We start from the raw sequence: 20519 nt of genomic DNA on the forward strand, positions 1-20519 counted from the left end.
GCTGAACCACAGTGATAAGCTTCTGTCTTAAGGCGCATACTCACCAACCCGATATCGGCCGTCAGACGTCATCGGACAGTCTGGCGAAGTCAGTGACTCGAGTCTGTTCAGTATGTTCCGTGCTGTCATCTGTCGGAGGAGCCGTCGGCGTTCATTTTGGCCGATTTGACTTGTTGAATCGGCCAGTGGGCAATTGGACTCAATGACCAATCTGATTGGTGGAGTGCAAACCCTTGACTAGCGAATCAGTGCATGAGAAAACAGGAGAGCCCGAGAGCTGACAACGCCAGTATCTTCTTATTACTAGCCATCGTGTTTTCTTCCGTTCAGCGAGTAATGACAACAACGATCCTTCTTGACTACTATCAACTCTCTCTGATGAAAACAATGACTGATGACAGCATGCTCTGTGTTTACTAGGTCTAGAGAGATGTTCCATTCCGGTTTTCATGTTTTGGACGACAATACAGATTAGCGCCGCCTGCTGTTATGGAGACGTATTACGTCTCGCGCACGAGCAGAACGTACGCTCAAGTCAGCGTCGCTTCTGTGTGTTCCGAGGCACTTTTTTGACCAACTCGGGGAGACGGGAGCCAACTGATCAGTCCGACTGCCTTTTCTGCCGACGGAAATGCTCCATTTTAAACCACCTAAAACATAATGTTGCAGATTTAAAAAAAAAAAAAAAACTTTATACAAAATGTCAATTGAGTTCCGAAATGTGAGGAGGTATTTCTGGCATCCAGGGTTTTGTAAAAGTTAAATTTATTTTCTGGGTAGACAGTCAGTACGTTTATATGCACACCAATATTCCACTATTATTCCGAATATGACAATATTCCGAATTTGATACAGGTCAGTTAAACAGCATTATCTGGTTGGATTTTCCGAATAAGGCCTTATTCCGAATATAGCATTTTCCGATTAAGACGTGGGATATTCCGGTATTATTCGGGTTTTAGAGGCATTCTTTGGACATGTATAACATGTAAATTTAAGATTCTTCTTTTTAACTACAGCTTAGATTTACTTTCGGATTCTGGGTCCATTTTGGATGAATTAGGCAACTACGGCCCTTTGTTTTGAAAAAATAAGCCCCTCCCCCCACAAGGGAGAATGAATGTGTGTGCATGAGCAGTGATTGACACGCAGTTAAACACCAGCCCCTGGCCCTGATTTGTGCATCTGAACAGGGAGCGGTGGATTTTTGTAAATCCCACTACAGGCTGTAGGTGGTGCCAGAGGAGCCGGATTTTTTTTTTTAAATGACCTGCTTCATGTAGTTCTACTGGAACATAGGGTCAGTTTCAGCAAATATGACAGAAAGTTAGTTTTATAAGTCTTACCTATTACACCTTTAACAGCCAATTGATGTTTTTCTCCAGTTTGCCTTCAATCTATAGTTTCCCTCAGGTTGGAAAAAGAAAGTACTAACAGGGGGAGTTTTCCTTTAAAGATGCTTTTTCTTTGGACTTTTACTGCAAAGCCTCATTCCCTGACTTCACATCTCTTTCCAAAGCGTTGTGTCTGCAGCTTCCTGCCAGTAAACTACTGCATTAGATAGACTGACAGCTTGTATTTTTTATGTAGTCAGTTATTCTTACTGATAACAAAGGAAATGGGAGTTAAAGCACAATTCTGCCACTCAAAGACAAGTCAATAGACTAGATATTGTAATATCAGATGTAAAAGCTAAACTGTAACTATTTACATATAGAGAATCTCAACACTAACATGTTACATGCTAGAATGCAAAATAAATCCATATGACTATTTGTGAACTCATCAGTTTATGAAAATGTTAGTTTCTTTTCAGCAGTGCATTGATAAGGGGTTTTTATACAACATTCATTTCTCTCCTTTTACCCCTTTTTCTGTGTTACTCGCAAACTTTCAACAACAGTTTTCTTACCACATGGCATGGGTTTTGTTGATATTTTTGCTGTACGTTTAAGGTCACGAGATACACTACGTGATATTTTCATTTGACTTGTGAAGTTTGTACAATTTTTATCATGCTGGTGTTGGCATCTCTTGCTCTGAATAAATCTTGTGTTGCAACACTGATTACGACCTGTTCTTGTCTTGAATTGGAAGCTCATATTTAGGAAAGTTCATAATGAACAGTAATGGGTCACCCGGTATTTTTTGTGTGCATGTTTTATTACTGTCAAGTGTATCTTTTCTTCCTTCAAGGCAGCAGTAGTTTCAATTAATTCAAATTTTACTTTTGGAGCATAAAACCTGCTGCAGATAAAACAATTCATCACAGTTAACTGTTGGCATTTGTGTATGTAACTAAATACATACTAAGTACAATTTTGAGGTACTTGTAGCCTGCTTTACTTGAGCGTTTCCATTTTTTTTTAAGATAACATAAGAGACTTTATTGATCCCACACTGGAGGAATTCCCTTGTTACAGCAAGTTAAATGGAAACAACACATAAGACAAATACAGATAAAAAGAATAGAAAAAACATCTTTTATAATTTTTTTATATATATATATATGTATATATATATATATGTATATATATATATCTATATCTATATGTATATATATATATATATATAATGTTATATATATTTTTTATGTATATATTCCTATTAGCATATATATATATTCCTATTAGCATATATATATATATATATGCTAATAGGAATACAAAATAAGAGTAGGCTAATAATAGTAAGAAATAGTAAAAAAAATAAGTACACCATAGAGACATCTTTTGTTTACAGATGAGTGAGAATATATACAGATATATAGGCTACAGATGAATAAGAAATTGTAGGCCTATGTTGTACAGGTCACAAGGTGGTGACACAGTTATAAATAAAATACAGTGCTCAGCATAAGTGAATACACCCATGCTAAAGTTGACTAAAAAGAGGAATACAAAAATCATATTTTGGAAATTGATCTTAATGCCTTAATTTAAAAAATTCCAACCTTTAAGGACACCAATTTTCTTTGTGAATGAATAATGTATTGTAAATAAATAAATATTCTTCCTTAAAATACAGGGGGCATAAGTATACACACCCCTATGTTAAATTCCCATAGAGGCAGGCAGACCTTTATTTTGAAAGGCCAGTTATTTCATGGATCCAGGATACTATGCATCCTGATAAAATTCCCTTGGCCTTTGGAATTCAAATAGCCCCCCCCCACATCATCACATACCCTTCACCATACCTAGAGACTGGCATGGTTTTATTTCAGTTAGCCTAATAGCTGGTTTGATTTGCATTGAGAGATGATTTTATGGAAAGTACCCCATGCCAATCTCTAGGTATGGTGAAGGGTATGTGATGATGGGGGGCTATTTTAATTCCAAAGGCCAAGGGAACTTTATCAGGATGCATAGTATCCTGGATCCATGAAATAACTGGCCTTTCAAAATAAAGGTCTGCCTGCCTCTATGGGAATTTAACATAGGGGTGTACTTACTTATGCCCCCTGTATTTTAAGGAAGAACATTTATTTATTTACGATACATTATTCATTCACAAAAAAAATTGGTGTCCTTAAAGGTTGGATTTTTCCTCATTTTTTTTAAATTAAGGCATTAAGATCAATTTCCAAAAGATGATTTTGTTTTCCTCTTTTTAGTCAACTTTAGCATGGGTGTATTCACTTATGCTGAGCACTGTACATAGTGCAGAATATAATTTGTACTACTCCACAATTTGGAGGCAAATGTTGTAGTATTAACTTCACTACATTTATTTTATAAATGCAGTTACTTTGCACATTCATATTATATACACAACATATAAATCAACCATTTCTATTCTAAATATGTGTAATAACGGGGCTCAGACAGTAGACGGGGCTAAATCGGCGCGCTCTGCTTTATTTGGCTCCATTGTTGTATTTCCGGTTCAAAAACACGTCTTTTCCGGTCTGACAACAACAGCGAAACACGACATAAACAAACCGGACAAACGCAGTTGTTTAACCGTTATAAAAACAGAGCTCGGATGTGCCGTTAGCCCGGGTTGGTTCGGTTTGGGTGGAGGAGTGACGGTTACCATGGTGAAGTGTGTTGTCTCTGGGTGTCCGAACCGCGAGGCGGTGAACGTCAACCGGGGGGTCTTCCACCGAAAACCGAAGAGGTTCTTCAACTTCCCCACAGACCCAGCACGGGTCAAGGTAACGTTAACGTTACGTAACCAAAGCTACGATACGATGGTTTAAATGGGTGGTTCAGAATTTTGGACATATGACCTCATTTCCAAGTTAGCCAGTGTGTTATTTATCACTGGAGACCGTTTTCAACACGTTTCAGTCCTTCTAGTTGCAGAGTTCGCTGGTGCTAGGCTAGCGCAAGTCAACGGTATATGCTAGCCTGCCACTAAAAACAGTCTTACCCACTCCACAGTACACCCTAGGCAAATAAGGTATAACACCAGTTACTATCGATGTAACTGTCTGTGTTGATAGAATAATGTTAGAAATAAAACTATCCTTGCATCTCAATGGTCGCATTACACTTGAGGGACTAGTTTCTCAGCAGCGGCGGAATTTTACTTTGCTCCGGTTAGTAGTACAGTGCCGAAAAGTAAACAGAGAAGCGCACTCCAGTCTGGACACCTAGTAGTAGCCTATGGTAGTAGCTTAGTACAGTGGTATTGAAGCATTGGATTGGAAACTAAGGACTAGGCAACATGGTGTTTCAGTGTGCGTTTAGAAAATGTAAGAATAAATCAAACAGATGGGAACCACAAAGTTTCCATAAATTTCCATTGCGAGATCCAGAAAGGAACCGACTGTGGCTTCTTGCTGCTGGCTTGGACATCAAGACACCGGCGGAGACTCTACTCAAGTGGCGAATGTGTAGTGATCATTTTAGACCAGGCGACTTTAAAAAAAAACGCAATCTAAAGGAGCACAAGTCACTGACAACGAATGCGGTTCCGTCCGTCTTTCCAGATGCACCAACAGCTACTGATGAACAGGTAATAACTTTTGGTAGGTTACCCTAGCTAATAAAGCTAGCCCCTTTCATAACGCTAGCCTAGCTGCTACTGATCGATTGAGACTGACAACGTTAGTGGAGATAACGTTCGTGCAATGTACTCTGCTTCTGTAGCAATAAGTGACAGCGGCAGGTAAATAAACTCACGTGATTGTCATGGAAACCGGCTTCCTCGGTAGCCTAGGTAATAGGCCTGCACGATATTGGAAAAAAACTTACATTGCGATATTTTTCCCCCTGCGATATATATTGCGATATGAAAAATAGACTACTTTTTACAAGAGGACATAAATAGCTCTATTTAGAAATACTAAATCATTCTCAACTACTGGGGTGATTTTGTAGGTGTGCATCTACAAAGAAAATAAAAATGAAAAAGGAAATGTTCTTATGTGAACCAGTCTTTGTTGAACTTTAATGCTTTACAAAAACCAAAGCAGGTAAGGCTGTGATTACTCTTCTGAAGAGATTTTGGAGAGGGAAATTAGGAGGAAATACACTGGTTGACTGACATGATATCATTGTATTCATATAATATCAATCCAGGCTAAAGTGAATGATATTAATAATGCATGCATGTTGCTTCCTCTAAATGTCAGGTTGTGGTCGACTAGCGGGGCTGCTTTGGTTGTTTGATAAACTGATTAAAATTGATCATGATTGTTGGTTTGCTGTGCATGCAGAGCCTGCATGTCACACTCTTGTAACAAACTGTGTATCCAAGAGCACTTAAATAAGTGTAAATTACGTTATATCAGACACAGACTGCGGTTGTAGATTAGTGTTACGTTTCCAGCGTCGCAGCTCCGAACCATAACGTTAGTTGGGACAGACGCCTTGTTTCTTTAGGCTAACTATGTTAGCTTTAGCCTGGCTGGTAGCAGCTTTCTGCGGTGAAAAATGGCCGGGATATGTCGTGATTACGCTGCATTAATCAGGTGATTTAGTTTGTCTTTTCAGCGAACATCAAACACTGACTACCGTAGCTTCACTACCCATGGAAAAGCATGTGCATTACTGTGTCAGCGGCACCTGCCGCTTACGGTACTTTTCTACACACGGGAGAGCCTCACTTCCCATAACACCCCCCTCCCCCGTCGGATTAACGTTACGTCACATGACCACCTGTCTTAAAGGGGAAGGGTCCCGGTAACAATCATGGAAAAGGAGAACGGTGAAAGTTTACTTTTTTATCAAGCAGCAAAGAAGTTGTAGCGTCAACATCGCAACGTCCTGCGATGCGACTATCGCACATGCGCACATCGCGATGTAGACGATGGAACGGAATATCGTGCAGCCCTACTAGGTAATATCACTCTGCCGCTGCCGTAGCCTAGCACCCACTACAGGGAACAAAGTATAACTATTGCAATGCGATGCAAGGGTAGTTTCATTTCTAACATTATTCTATCAACACAGACAGTTACATCGATAGTCTGGCGTTATAACTTATTTGCCTAGGGTGTACTGTGGAGTGGGTAAGACTGTTTTTAGTGGCCGGCTAGCAGATACTGTTGACTTGCGCTAGCCTAGCACCAGCAAACTCTGCAACTAGAACAACTGGATGAAATTGTTGAAAACGGTCTCCACTGATAAATAACACTGACTGGCTAACTTGGAAATGAGGTCCTATGTCCAAAATTCTGAACCACCAAACATATTTGTTGTACATATATGTTTAATATGTAAAAATGTAAAAAAATGAACAGTGGACTGACGATAAGACTGATGTCTTTGTTCAGGTATGGCTGGCAGCACTGAGGGAGACTAACAAGCAGGACTCGACGGAGCAGCATTTAATCTGTGAAGACCACTTCCTGCCGGAGGACATCTCCAACAACGGGGTCAACAGCGATGCCATTCCCATCATGCCCCCCTACCTCGACGGGCCCATGGGCCTGATTAGCCCCTGGGGAGCCGAGTCGTCTGAGGAGGAGGATCAGTGGACCATCGGTGGCGGCTGCAATGATGATGATGATGATGAGGCTGATGAAGGGGATGGTGCTCCTGCTCATGTGGAGCCTCCAGCGCCAGAGCCTCCTGTAGTGGATCCACCACAGCAGGTCGGAGACTGTTAATCTGTCATTATATTTTCTGTGTGTGAAAAGAAACACCTTTGTGTACATTCATTTATACCATAAAGTAGGTCCCATTCAACGTTCCTGTCCTGAGCCAGATAAATACTGATGGTGATTGTCTCTTTTCTTCTCTCGGTAACTCTGAACTATTTTATTGAATATTTATTGATTTAAAGTCGAGTAAAAAGTTGTTGTTTTTTTTATTTATCGAAATATCCAACAACAGTAGACTTGAGAAACTCCCAAAAATTGTTTAAAGTGCTCATATTATGCTAATTTTCAGGTTCATAATTGTATTTAGAGGTTATATCAGAATAGGTTTACATGGTTTAACTTTCAAAAAACACCATATTTTTGTTGTACTGCACATTGCTGCAGCTCCTCTTTTCACCCTGTGTGTTGAGCTCTCTGTTTTAGCTACAGAGTGAGGCATCTCACTTCTGTTCCTTCTTTGTTGGGAGTCACACATGCGCAGTACCTAGGTAAGGACCACTAGCCAGTCAGAAGCAGAGTATGAGGGCGTGCCCTGACGTACCTAGGTAAGGACTACTAGCCAGTCAGAAGCAGAGTATGAGGGCGTGTCCTGACGTACCTAGGTAAGGACTACTAGCCAGTCAGAAGCAGAGTATGAGGGCGTGCCATGCTAGCAGCTAGGCGAGCATTATAACGTGTGTTCCAAAGTGACCACGTTTGTCTCTGAAGTGAAGGCTGGACTACAATAGAGCTGTTTGGAGCAGTTTGTGAACAGTGTTTTCTGTTGGAGATGGTAAGTCCCTTTGGGGTGGACTTTGGGCTTTTTCACTTTGTAAACCTATAACACAAAAAAGATATATAACACAATAAAGGAAAGGGGGGAAAAAACAAAAAGCATAATACGAGCACTTTAAATGCTAACAAGCATGATGCTGCGATTATTTAGGCTGTAGACATTAAAGGTTTTAATGGTTGTCAAAAGAATATCTTCCTGTTATACGGTTTGTAATGAGCACATCCTGGGAGATATTATGTTATAACTCCTAGAATCTTTGACAACATGCCTGTAACCAATCACCAGATATTTTAAATTCAGAATTGAACCTATTTAATTTGTACAGCGTATTAAATGTAACCTGCTGTTTTCACTTTCTGAATTCCAGGATCTAGGTGCCAACAAGACTTCAGGGGCCAAGACCACTGGGTACATTTTTTTCCTGCTTCTGGTTTTCCTCTTAAGGCTCATTTATGCTCATCGTTAAATGCGGATGGAGCTTTCTGTCTGTACTCTGCATTCATTATATCCGTATTTGTGCACGTTTTCTAAAAGCTTACAGATGCGGACAAAACGGAGCAGTACTACCGGAAATCATGGGGGCAGTGTAGCCAGTAGTTACAAATTGGTGCCATTAGGCAAGTTAGATATTTCAAACATCTCTACTTATTTTACCCGAGCACAGCGACAAACGGTTATTACAGCTGGGGGGGGAGATTGAACAGGAATGAAATGTGAGTTGGACGGTAGCAAAGGAAAAGTGAAGGGCCGTGCGAGACCGTTTTTGTTGTTTTTGTGGGTATATTGCTCAGGGGTGTCGGACTGGGGGGAAAAAGGGGACTGAGGACCCAGGCCCCTCATGTGAGGAGGGCCCAAAAAGATGCTATAATAAATAGCTGTGGATGCAGGGAGGGGCCCATAGAAAATGACTTTCTACACGGCCCAGAATTTTGTGCTACGCCCCTGATATTGCTTAACATCCATGGCAACGTAGAGGACACATCAGTATGTGGGCAGTCAGGGATCAGACCTTTAGGGGGACTCAGCCCCTAATGAGAATGTGACACGGATACAGTGCCTTGCAAAAGTGTTAAGGGTTAGGGTTAAAAAAGTGTTTTTTAATATTATAATTTAATAATATAATAGGGGGGCTGAGATGAAATCTTAAGCTTAAGCCCCCCTAAAAAGGGTCTAAAATCGATTACATGGTTTGAACTGGACGCATCTATTTTGGTATGTAACAGGAGCATAAATGATCCAGCTGGTTACTTTCTGCTCTCACTTTTTCAGTTAAAATGAAATTTAGTTTCAGTTGATTTTTAAAAATTGTATTTATCTGGATGATCAGATGTTTATAGTGGCACACAGAAGTGGTTCCTGCTCATGTTGGCAGAAATGACAACAAGATATTTTGTTTATCTCTCTTTCTTTCCAGCGTCAGCCCACATCAGAAGAAAGAGAGGATCCAGACCAAGAGAGTCACCAGACAGGGTGCGTGCTTCTGTCATTTTAATGAAATCAGTTTTTCAGGAGTTTCGCAGTAACGACTGTTTGTACGAAACCCAAATAGCTTGATGGATAGAAATTTCCTTAATCAACATAGATATAAGCAAACGGTATACTGTAAAGCCTTAGCAAGATTTTTTTTTTTTTTTAAAAAGCCATATCTTCTGGCTCTAACTCTGGCTGTGGGGTTGCATTCAGACGTGTCCCTGGGGATGCTGACGCAGCGTTTCCTGGAGCTGTTGCTGGCGGCGCCGGGCGGCTCGCTCGACCTCCGGCAGGTGACCACGAGCCTGCAGACCCGCAGGCGGCGAGTCTACGACATCACCAACGTCCTGGAAGGCATCAACCTCATCGAGAAGCAGTCGGCCAACAAAGTCAAGTGGATGTGAGCGAACAGATGAACATATAGGATGCGAGAGGATGTCTTCATGTTGGATTATTCACTGTGCATGTTTGCTTTTACATTTTGGTGCTTTTTTTTTTTTTTTAAGCTTATTTATACTCTTTAGTTCCATAATGGTCCCTATTGCTCCATGTTAAAACAAACTTCAAATTGCATATTTAGCATCAGAGCCTGACTGATACTGAAGCAGATATTCGAGTAAGGTCTAATAAAAAATATACTGGGTGTTATTGGTTTTTAACATGAGCCTTATATATTTGGCATTTTAGTCATTTCTTGGTAACTATCGGCTGACGTACACACCAACACAGTCAATAAAGCAATTAGTCGATCGTCAGAAAATGAATGAAAATGAAACGAGTCAGCAATTCAAGTCATTTATCACTCATGAAATGCTGAACATTTGCTGATTTCAACTGCTTGAACAGGATTTTTTTAAAATTCAAATTTTTAGGATTAACAATAAATCATAAGAATAATAGTCAAGTTCCAGCCCTAATATAGTTATTTTTTATAATAAGCTAAAATCATCTGAAAATATCCACCAGGCTCTGTTTTGCATTTTATTGGGAAAACATTTTTTTAACGCCAAGAATGATCCTTAATGCTCAAATAAAGAGTTCCTGTGTGTTGCCCGTATGCTTTGCAATAAGCCTGCTCTCTGCCTGTCGTCTGTGCAGAGGAAGCTGTCACATCTCCAGCTTTCTGTGGATGAGCCAGCAGAGGGTCCAGAGGGAGCTGGACAACCTGAAGCTGGTGGAGGACACGCTGGACACCTTCATCAAAAGCTGCGCCCAGCAGCTCTTCGACATGACCGACGACTTGGAAAACGCTGCATATCCTTTCACACCAGATCTGGCTCAGAGGAGTGGTACTCCCTCCTGTCTTTTAGAATAGATTTTCATTCATCATTTATGAGCTTTTTACTGCTTCAGGAGCGTAAGAGCCCGAATCCCAGAGCTTCTTATAACCTGACCCCCTACATTCAACCGGTTGAAGGAAACGTGACTGCAAATGAATGCTAACGTTGCTCCATTAATGCTTGAAGTATAAACAGGCAACTGTTTGCTAACGAGTTTGCCGGTATGTCAGTGTTCAGGTTACAGCTTGCTTTGCTGCCCCCAAGTGGCCCAAACATCAGTTATTGCAGGTTTATAAAGGTTTAATAAATTCCCAGAGCATACTTTTCATTGCCCAGCAATATTAGATACTATGTTTTATTTATGCCACATTATGCACCAAGGCAGACAAGGAAACCGAAACCCTCCGTCCTGTCTTTTAGAATAGACTGGAGACCAAAAACAGAGCTTAAAGAGAGAGAATATGGGACTAACATTCACCATGTTGAAAGAAACATGGCTTTGAATGAACACTAAGATTGCTCCGTAAATACTCAATGTATTGCTAACAAGTTTGCCGATAAGTCACTGTTGTGTTTACAGCTTGTAAACCTTGCACCTTTTTTTTTTTTTTTTATCCTTTAGTTAAAAATAATTTGATGCTTCACTTATTTATATATGTTTACATACACATACATGTACCGTATATCTACCTATCTACACTCACATAAACACATGATGACAATATTAGATACTGCGTTTAATTTATGTCGCATTATGCACCAAGACAGACAGGACCAGGACCAAGGAAGTAGAAACAGGTGTGTCTGTCAGACTAAGCCAGGAGGTCTAAAACACCTCTCCGGTGTGGATGTGGGTGTGAATAAAACAATTGTGTAAATGTGCATAAAAAAAAAAAATGGAAGCAGGTTTTTCTTTAACCTTCCCTGCACGTCGGCCTATGTGACCCACGAGGATGTCAGGCGGCTCGCGGCCTTCCAGGAGCAGACGGTGCTCGTCGTCAAAGCTCCGGAGGAAACCAAGTTGGAGGTTCCTCCGCCCAAAGAGGTAAACACACAGAGAGACAGAGAGAGTAGTTTTAACCGAGAAGTGTGTTTGAATATTTCCAAAACTGAAACCGATTACATTTAGAATTTATTTATTTTGTAGATAGACAGTAAGGCTGCACAATATAACGTTTAACGTTTTTTTTTTTACCATCATCGCGATATCAACTGTTGCAATATACGTATCTTGAAAGGTTGCGACATATCGCAATAGACACGAAATTTGTTATGTTAGTTGAAAGAAAACATCACTTTTTTTAGTGGTGCCTGTTATTGTCAATTCAGTGATTTATTCAATAAAAGAATGTTAGAAATTATTTCCTTTTTATTTGTTTTAAATTCAACAAGCAATGTGTTGTATTTTAGAAGAATAAGAACCAAGTACATTTTAATATGTTAATTTATCGCAAGTAAAATCGTCATCGCGATATTCAACAACGTTATCGCATATCTTCCTCATACAGGGTGTCTGCAGGGTTTTAAAAAGTGTTAAAAGGTAGTAAATTAAATTACTTATTTATATATGTTTACATACACATACATGTACCGTATATCTACCTATCTACACTCACATAAACACATGATGACAATATTAGATACTGCGTTTAATTTATGTCGCATTATGCACCAAGACAGACAGGACCAGGACCAAGAAAGTAGAAACAGGTGTGTCTGTCAGACTAAGCCAGGAGGTCTAAAACACCTCTCCGGTGTGGATGTGGGTGTGAATAAAACAATTGTGTAAATGTGCATAAAAAAAAATGGAAGCAGGTTTTTCTTTAACCTTTCCTGCACGTCGGCCTATGTGACCCACGAGGACGTCAGGCGGCTCGCAGCGTCCAGGAGCAGACGGTGCTCGTCGTCAAAGCTCCGGAGGAAACCAAGTTGGAGGTTCCTCCGCCCAAAGAGGTAAACACACAGAGAGACAGAGAGAGTAGTTTTAACCGAGAAGTGTGTTTGAATATTTCCAAAACTGAAACCGATTACATTTAGAATTTATTTATTTTGTAGATAGACAGTAAGGCTGCACAATATAACGTTTAACGTTTTTTTTTTTACCATCATCGCGATATCAACTGTTGCAATATACGTATCTTGAAAGGTTGCGACATATCGCAATAGACACGAAATTTGTTATGTTAGTTGAAAGAAAACATCTGTATTAAAGTGTAACTGTCACTTTTTTTAGTGGTGCCTGTTATTGTCAATTCAGTGATTTATTCAATAAAAGAATGTTAGAAATTATTTCCTTTTTATTTGTTTTAAATTCAACAAGCAATGTGTTGTATTTTAGAAGAATAAGAACCAAGTACATTTTAATATGTTGATTTATCGCAAGTAAAATCGTCATCGCGATATTCAACAACGTTATCGCATATCTTCCTCATACAGGGTGTCTGCAGGGTTTTAAAAAGTGTTAAAAGGTAGTAAATTAAATTAGTAAAAATGAAGGCCGTTAAAAGGTATTAATCGCCATTTTACGAGGTATTCATTTTTTGAATAATTTTTTTTTTTTACAAACTATGAGTTGTCCATTTGTTTTATTATGTCTATTTAAGGTGATCTTGTAAAGTTCGTGTGATATTCTATCCTATCCCGCATCGGGTGATAGCCTATGATCCTAAAGTTGATATCAAACATTTCGCGGGAATGTAGACAACCATTCAAATCTAGAAGGATCCTAGACAGTCATGGGCAAATGCAAATGTTCCGATAAATGGCTAGAGGACGCGGCGTTTGAAGAGCGGCAGGCCAACTGTTCGGTTTGTAAAAAAACATCAGTATAACTGGGATGGGAGTTAACGCTCTTCGGTCGCATATGCAATGTACCAGCCATAAATCTGGAATACGTGGAGAACAGTTATCAATCTCCAGTTTCTGTGCTGCTGCTACCGTTAGGCCTACGCCACCGCAAACCAGTGGCACCGTCCAAACCAACGTTTTATAAATCTCAAACTCCGTTTGGTTAGAAACGTGTTGCCGTATCAACCTGCAACTCAATGGCGTGTTGGTTTTAAAAAAGGTATTAAAAAGGTATTGAATTTACCGCCAGGATTTCTGTATATACCCTGTCATATCGTGCAGCCCTAACAGACAGAAAATACTTTACAGTAATGATGAAATACTTTGAGGATTTCTTTGTGAGATTAGAATAAAGACATTGGTGGTATTACAGATAATATTACATAGATGTTTCTCCTGTAGCAGATACATTCAGGAGGTAGACAGAATAAAAGCAGCATCATCAGGTTGACCCAGGGTGTGTGTGTGTGTGTGTGTGTGTGTGTGTGTGTGTGTGTGTGTGTGTGTGTGTGTGTGTGTGTGTGTGTGTGTTTTGACACAGGACAACATCCAGATCCATCTGAAGGGGGGGAAGGGTCCCATCATTGTGATGACCTGTGATATCGGGACAGGAGACGCGACTGCAGAGAAGAGCAGCTGCTTCTCAACGCTGGAGGAAAGCCGGATTAAGACGGCCACGCTGCACACAGGTAACGACAGAACCAAGCGAGACAGGTGTTCACACACTGAAGCTGATTCATGGTGATATTCAGACAGACAGGCAGATACTGTTTCCCACAAGACAGTTTAACCCCCGTGTTGTCTTCCCGTCCACCATGCAACTTTGTGTTTTTTCTGGGTCGAAATTTCAACATTTTGTTGTTCTTTTTCTATACTTTTGATGTTTTGTCAATTGTATTCCAATTTTTTTGTCACTTTTTTAAAACAAGTTTTTGTGACTTTTGGTCAAAGATTCCATTATTTGAACCCAGCCCTACTTTTTAGATTTTGTGTTCTGCAATTTCTTGTTTCTTATTGGCCGACACTGACACCAATACAACTGTGATGAACTAACTCGGCCAATCAGTGTTTAATATTGTTGGTTTTATTTCATTGTGGTGTTGCTGCTGTTGTTGCAGAGTCCTCGAGTCCTCAGAGTGCTGTGCAGAGCACATAGCCACCAGCTGGCCACCAGCTGGCCACCAGGAGGCGCCAGCTGTCCTCACAGTTCACACACCGGCCTGGAAAACCTACAGAAGAGGGTCGGAGTGAAATACAGTTCAAGCTGGAACTTTAGCTTTCAACTGACTGTGGTACAATATTTAATTTCTCAGCTGGTATATGTTTATATCAGCTAAAAACTTGCACCAAAATCATCAAATCCAAACCGATCAGGGGCAAACAAACATGTTTTGACATTGGAATCAACATGGAAACCATTATGGACCAATTTACTTTTCACTGTTTTTTTATTGAACTCAGAAGAAGGAAATCATGTAACAATGAAGAGAATGACAACGTTTTGAGCGGGACGATTGCAGTTTTATTTTTGTACCCGAGGAGTGAATGATCTCATTTGTAGATGCACAGCTGTGCCTCTGTACTGCTCAGAGGCTTTGTTTTATACATTACTGTACACGTCCTGACTTACAGTACGTCTTGCAGTAAGTATAATAATTTACTTTGTTTATATGTTTGTCTTTGACTTGTCTTGGTTTAATGTTCTAATGGAGAAAACACCTCAAAGATGCTGTAATCAATAAAAAAAAATGTACTCATATGAAACTGTGAAATTCAGATTATTTCTTGTCAACCTGCAGAATTTAAGATTGCCTGTTTGAATCCTTGGAGGGACTAATGGACTATTTGGACTGGTTTAGCCCAGTGTGTGTGTACAGAGATCATCTGGAACCCTTCACACTGCAGAGGTACCCTAGACTGGGTAAACCCAGCCTAATCTGCTGGTGATATGATTTCGCCCCGCAGCTCAGGCTGGAAACCTGTACATTCTTCTATCCTGCTTCCGTTACCAATCACAAACTGGCTTATGCACCTGGCGCGCTATTGGTGGGTTTAACATGATGACGATAGAGAAGCGACCAAGCAGCTTTTTGTTTACATTCAACATGGAGGCCACCGAAGCGCAGCGACTCGTTGATGCCGCTGTCGCTGCTACGTCACCGTTGGATCGTTGGTCTGATTGGTTGAAGATTCTAAATACAACAATTAAAAACAATGTTTTTTTGAATGTGAAAAGAACACCACCCAGTGGACAGACTGCATCACTGCATCTCCTAAAGAGGAGACACTCATTTCTCAACATGATTGCTGATTTTATAAAGGTAGAAGAAGACTAACAATCAATTTTAAAGGTCCTATGACATGCTGCTTTTTGGATGCTTTTATATAGGCCTTAGTGGTCCTCTAATACTGTATCTGAAGTCTCTTTTATATAGGCCTTAGTGGTCCTCTAATACTGTATCTGAAGTCTCTTTTATATAGGCCTTAGTGGTCCCCTAATACTGTATCTGAAGTCTTTTATTATATAGGCCTTAGTGGTCCCCTAATACTGTATCTGAAGTCTCTTTTATATAGGCCTTAGTGGTCCCCTAATACTGTATCTGAAGTCTCTTTTATATAGACCTTAGTGGTCCCCTAATACTGTATTTGAGTCTCTTTTATATAGACCTTAGTGGTCCCCTAATACTGTATTTGAGTCTCTTTTATATAGGCCTTAGTGTCCCCCTAATACTGTATCTGAAGTCTCTTTTATATAGGCCTTAGTGGTCCCCTAATACTGTATCTGAAGTCTCTTTTATATAGACCTTAGTGGTCCCCTAATACTGTATCTGAAGTCTCTTTTATATAGGCCTTAGTGGTCCCCCCTAATACTGTATCTGAAGTCTCTTTTATATAGGCCTTAGTGGTCCCCTAATACTGTATCTGAAGTCTTTTATTATATAGGCCTTAGTGGTCCCCTAATACTGTATCTGAAGTCTCTTTTATATAGGCCTTAGTGGTCCCCTAATACTGTATCTGAAGTCTCTTTTATATAGACCTTAGTGGTCCCCTAAGGCAAGGTGGAGGGCGGGGGTGTGGCCTTGACCAACTGCCACTTTGCTTGTTTTCAAGCCATGATGTCTCTCTTTCTCATGGGCGGGCCAAATTCTCTGGGAGGGCAAAGCAGAGAAAGGGGAGGTAACCGTTCCCCTTATGACGTCATAAGGAGGAGATTCCAGATCGGCCCATCTGAGCTTTCATTTTCTCAAAGGCAGAGCAGGATACCCAGGGCTCGGTTTACACCTATCACCATTTCTAGCCACTGGGGGACCATAGGCAGGCTGGGGGAACTCACATTAATGTTAAAAAACCTCAGAAAGTGAAATGTTCATGCCATGGGACCTTTAAGGAAATCTAAAACAAAAGGAGCAATGTTAGTTATTTGATGTACTGACTGGATTTATCTCGTCTGACAGACATATACTCAGTATATTTGTCCATTTCTCACAAATATACATGAGGAATGTATTGCAGGAACATTATGGCTGCGAGGCTGTGTGTGTGTGTGTGTGTGTGTGTGTGTGTGTGTGTGTGCGCGCGCTTGCACCCATGTGTGTGTGTGCTCAGATACTTTTTCCCATAAGTCTCACCACAACATCCAGACCTCAAGCAGAAACCCTGCAGTCAAACTGTGGCCGAATCCTCTCGGAGTCTCTCTTCCATCTATTAAACTGTCAGATCGACCCACAGAGCACTTTGAGCTGTCTTACATTTTAGGTTTTGTAGATGATGCTCTGATCCAGAGAAGCTCATTGACGGTGACTGCCTCAGCTGCCAGACCTCCGACATCACAAGAAACCAACAGGAAAGAGAGAATGTGGTCAAAGAAAAGCTGGCCTAGGGCTTCGACTACTAATAAATAGGCAGGTGACATATATAACCCTAATTATTGCAGAGCACAAATTTAAAGCGTACATGTTGCAGACTGGGGGGGCGAGTTTTGGCAAGTGTAGGATCCAGCATTTTTGCAGCTTAGCCATATTAAAAAAAAAAAAAATACTAATAATAATAATAATAGTGAATTTGCTGGAGTACTCTTTTAGATGACAAATGGACCACAATGTCACAGTGTAGAATCCTTTCCCACTGAGGGACTCTGTCCTGCCAAAGTGTTTCCAGTAAGCCCCATCAACTAACCACATAAAGTGCTTCATGAAAGAGTTAAAATAACACCACCAAGCATGTATGTTCAAGCACAACTAAACCTTTTTCCCCTCATGTATTTTTTTAAGTCATAATTGCACCAAAACCAGAAAAACACCCCTTTGTAAATTGCTCCTCGCAGCAGTTTTAGAGTGTTTTCCCTCTGTTTTTATGGGCTTTGGCGACTCTGGGAGTTCCTGCAGTGGCGCTTTGAAGCTCTAAAAAACAACCTGAAAACATGTTGAGACACACTTGGTTTCAACATTTCTGGCATCAGTTCAGGGAAAGGAACAGATCTGCATGTAACATGGAGACGGGTGTTACGTACTTACTACTGGCTTGGCACAAGCAGGCCGACTTTTATAGAACTTTTTCTTTACTCGGAAACTACGAGGAAAAAGGAGGAGACTATATGCATATATTTTGATTTCATTTTACTTTGTTAAATATTTCATGATGTGATATATATTTTGTTAGATTGCTATTTAGTTTCCTCTCCATTTCTGCCTCTAGGGGTCTCTCAATCTAGCCTGGTCCTACCAGACTCTGGTCCACTAGCCTGGTCCTACCAGACTCTGGTCCACTAGCCTGGTCCTACCAGACTCTGGTCCACTAGCCTGGTCCTACCAGACTGGTCTCCATTGACAAGTGTTAACTTCCTTGAAGACGGGTACTCTGTTGAAGTTTAAAACTATTGGATCTGCCCAGAGCCACTCTGGATCTGCCATAACCAATCGCTAACGTTTGGTCATGACGTATGTCATGCGCGTGTGCAACAAGAGGGGAGACCGACAACTATCGGCTTGTATTTAGCATTAGCATCGCTAGCGTTAGCCGTAGCCAACTCCTTCACCACTAACAGAGCGAGCTGGAAAATCAAACTGTTCCTGAACCCCGTGGGGAGGAGGGCCACAACATCATGGCCGCCAACACAACTCAGCAAAGATTGTTCTTGCTCGGCCTTTAACTTCTGGATATTCGGCAGCGTTGCCACAACGGACCGAATGGCTTCGCTCGCATCTTTCTCGCCCACGACCTCAACGTCATCGTTCTCAGCCACTCCCTCTGTTCGCTGATTGGACCGGTAAAGATTTGGCCGGAGAAAACCCAAGAATACACTGCGAACCTATGCAGAGTACTGAAGGGAAATGAAAATTGAGCGGAAGTACGTAGGAGGGCGGAGCCACGCTACTCTCAATCTAAACAATAACAAAAGACCGAGTTCGGTGACGCCACGAAGTAGCGTAGGATCATGGGAGTTGTTGTCTTTACATTACAATAAGCTTCTTCCAGTTAGGATTCCCTCAGCGTTCAGGAGGTTTTTACCGGGAGTCAAATTATCTGCAGGGGTCTCCAAAACAAACGGACCCAACGATTCAAACCGGTAAAGAAACTGAATAAAGCAGTTTCTGGGTAAAGGTTAGGGTTTCTGGAAACAGGACGTCCTGGAGAGGCTGCAGGCAGACCTGCCGCTAACATTTGCTCAGCTTCTCTGATCCAGATAATTATATAGTTAAAAACTAAGATTAAAAAAAATCAAAAGTGTATGGTAAAAATGTAGCTTAAAACTGGATAAAAAGTCAATTTATGACGGCATGCAGACAAGCACAACGCGGGTGCATGCACAAAATTCAATTTTATTTATAGTATCAAATCATAACAAGAGTTATCTCAAGACACTTTACAGATAGAGTAGGTCTAGACCACACTCTATAATTTACAGACCCAACAATTGTAATAATTCCCCCAAGAGCAAGCATTTAGTGCAACAGTGGTGAGGAAAAACTTCCATTTAGGGAGAAACCTCAGACAGACCCAGGCTCTTGGTAGGCGGTGTCTGACGGTGCCGGTTGGGGGTGTGATGAACAGTGGCAATAATAGTCACAATAAAGATAATGGAACTATGACCAGAAATAGTAGTTGTAGTAGGTAATGGCGTAGCAGGGCAATGCAGGGCTTTACAGGGCGCAGAGCAGGACCACAGCGGCAGCTGCAACCATGATTTAGGTGCCACCCTGATCCAAGGAAAACTGCGAGGTGAGAAAACATCAGGACTCCGGGGGAATAAGCTCCCCACAGCTAAGTTAGTAACAAGCATTTCTGGGGCATGAGTGCACACAGATGGAAAGTGAGAGGAGAGAGGAGCTCAGTGTGTCAAAGGAAGTCCCCCGGCAGTCTAGACCTGTAACAGCATAACTAAGAGCTGGTCCAAGGCAGACCTGAGCCAGCTCTGTAAGGGTTGGTAGATGAATCTGATGACTATGAAGAGAAGCAGAGAAGAGAAGGGGATAGGACGCCATTTAGGAAGTACAGGTTGCTATCCGGAAACAAAAAAACAAGTCGCCTTGTGCGTTCCTTTAAGCTCGGAAGTCGGATGCCGGAGCTGGGAATGACGTCACACCAGAGTCGACCACGTTCCAGTACAACAAGTAGGATTTCACTGTGGGATTTAGCTCTATCCAGAGGGCGATTTCACAAAACCAAAATAAGGGATTAAGCTGGGATTTCCCAGTTATCCTGGCTCAATTTAGCTTTGATTCGGTTTCACAAAAGCAGAGGCACCTAGATTACCATGGAGAGTTATTCTGTACAGCTAGCCTGCTCCTGACCAGGCTAACAGCCAGAATGTATTAATCCTGGGACCTTTTCCCACTCAGCAGTGGTTTTACCTTACTGTTATCAGCCTGCATGAAAATACAACAGGTGCATGTTGCTGTTCAGTTAACTACTGTTATTATTTAAAGTTGTGACCATTATTTTTTATAATTATTCATGTGACATTGTTACTGTTATAGTGCTGTATGAAGACTGCTGTTCATATTGTTGGTAGAAGTTTGATGAATATATTATGGCAGTTGTTAATGTGTTGCAGTTGATAATTAGAAAAGGCTGATGAAGTTGCCAAATG

The 20519-nt window shown here is 41.0% G+C and overlaps 2 protein-coding genes across 4 annotated transcripts in view; one reads left to right on the plus strand and one right to left on the minus strand.

Moving 5' to 3' along the window:
• The window catches only part of rps7 (ribosomal protein S7), a 355408-nt gene that overhangs the window by 125955 nt on the left and 208934 nt on the right, over positions 1-20519 (minus strand). The window lies entirely within an intron of this gene.
• On the plus strand, positions 3898-15193 carry e2f6 (E2F transcription factor 6). Of its 3 annotated transcripts, XM_078274951.1 has the most exons (9): positions 3898-4159; positions 6728-7048; positions 8200-8240; positions 9247-9302; positions 9516-9702; positions 10401-10555; positions 11512-11627; positions 13971-14118; positions 14548-15193. In XM_078274951.1, the coding sequence occupies exons 1-9, from the start codon at positions 4040-4042 to the stop codon at positions 14583-14585; spliced, it is 1182 nt and encodes a 393-aa protein (XP_078131077.1). In that variant the 5' UTR covers positions 3898-4039; the 3' UTR covers positions 14586-15193. The 3 variants fall into 3 exon arrangements, with proteins under 3 accessions (XP_078131077.1, XP_078131075.1, XP_078131076.1); XM_078274950.1 differs by lacking the exons at positions 3898-4159; positions 11512-11627; positions 14548-15193 and adding exons at positions 4224-4965; positions 12421-12535 and having other exon boundaries at positions 13971-14085; XM_078274949.1 differs by lacking the exons at positions 3898-4159; positions 13971-14118; positions 14548-15193 and adding an exon at positions 4217-4965 and having other exon boundaries at positions 11512-12085.

Source organism: Sander vitreus, chromosome 18 (genome assembly GCF_031162955.1).
Source record: "Sander vitreus isolate 19-12246 chromosome 18, sanVit1, whole genome shotgun sequence".
NCBI classification, from domain to species: Eukaryota; Metazoa; Chordata; class Actinopteri; order Perciformes; family Percidae; genus Sander; species Sander vitreus.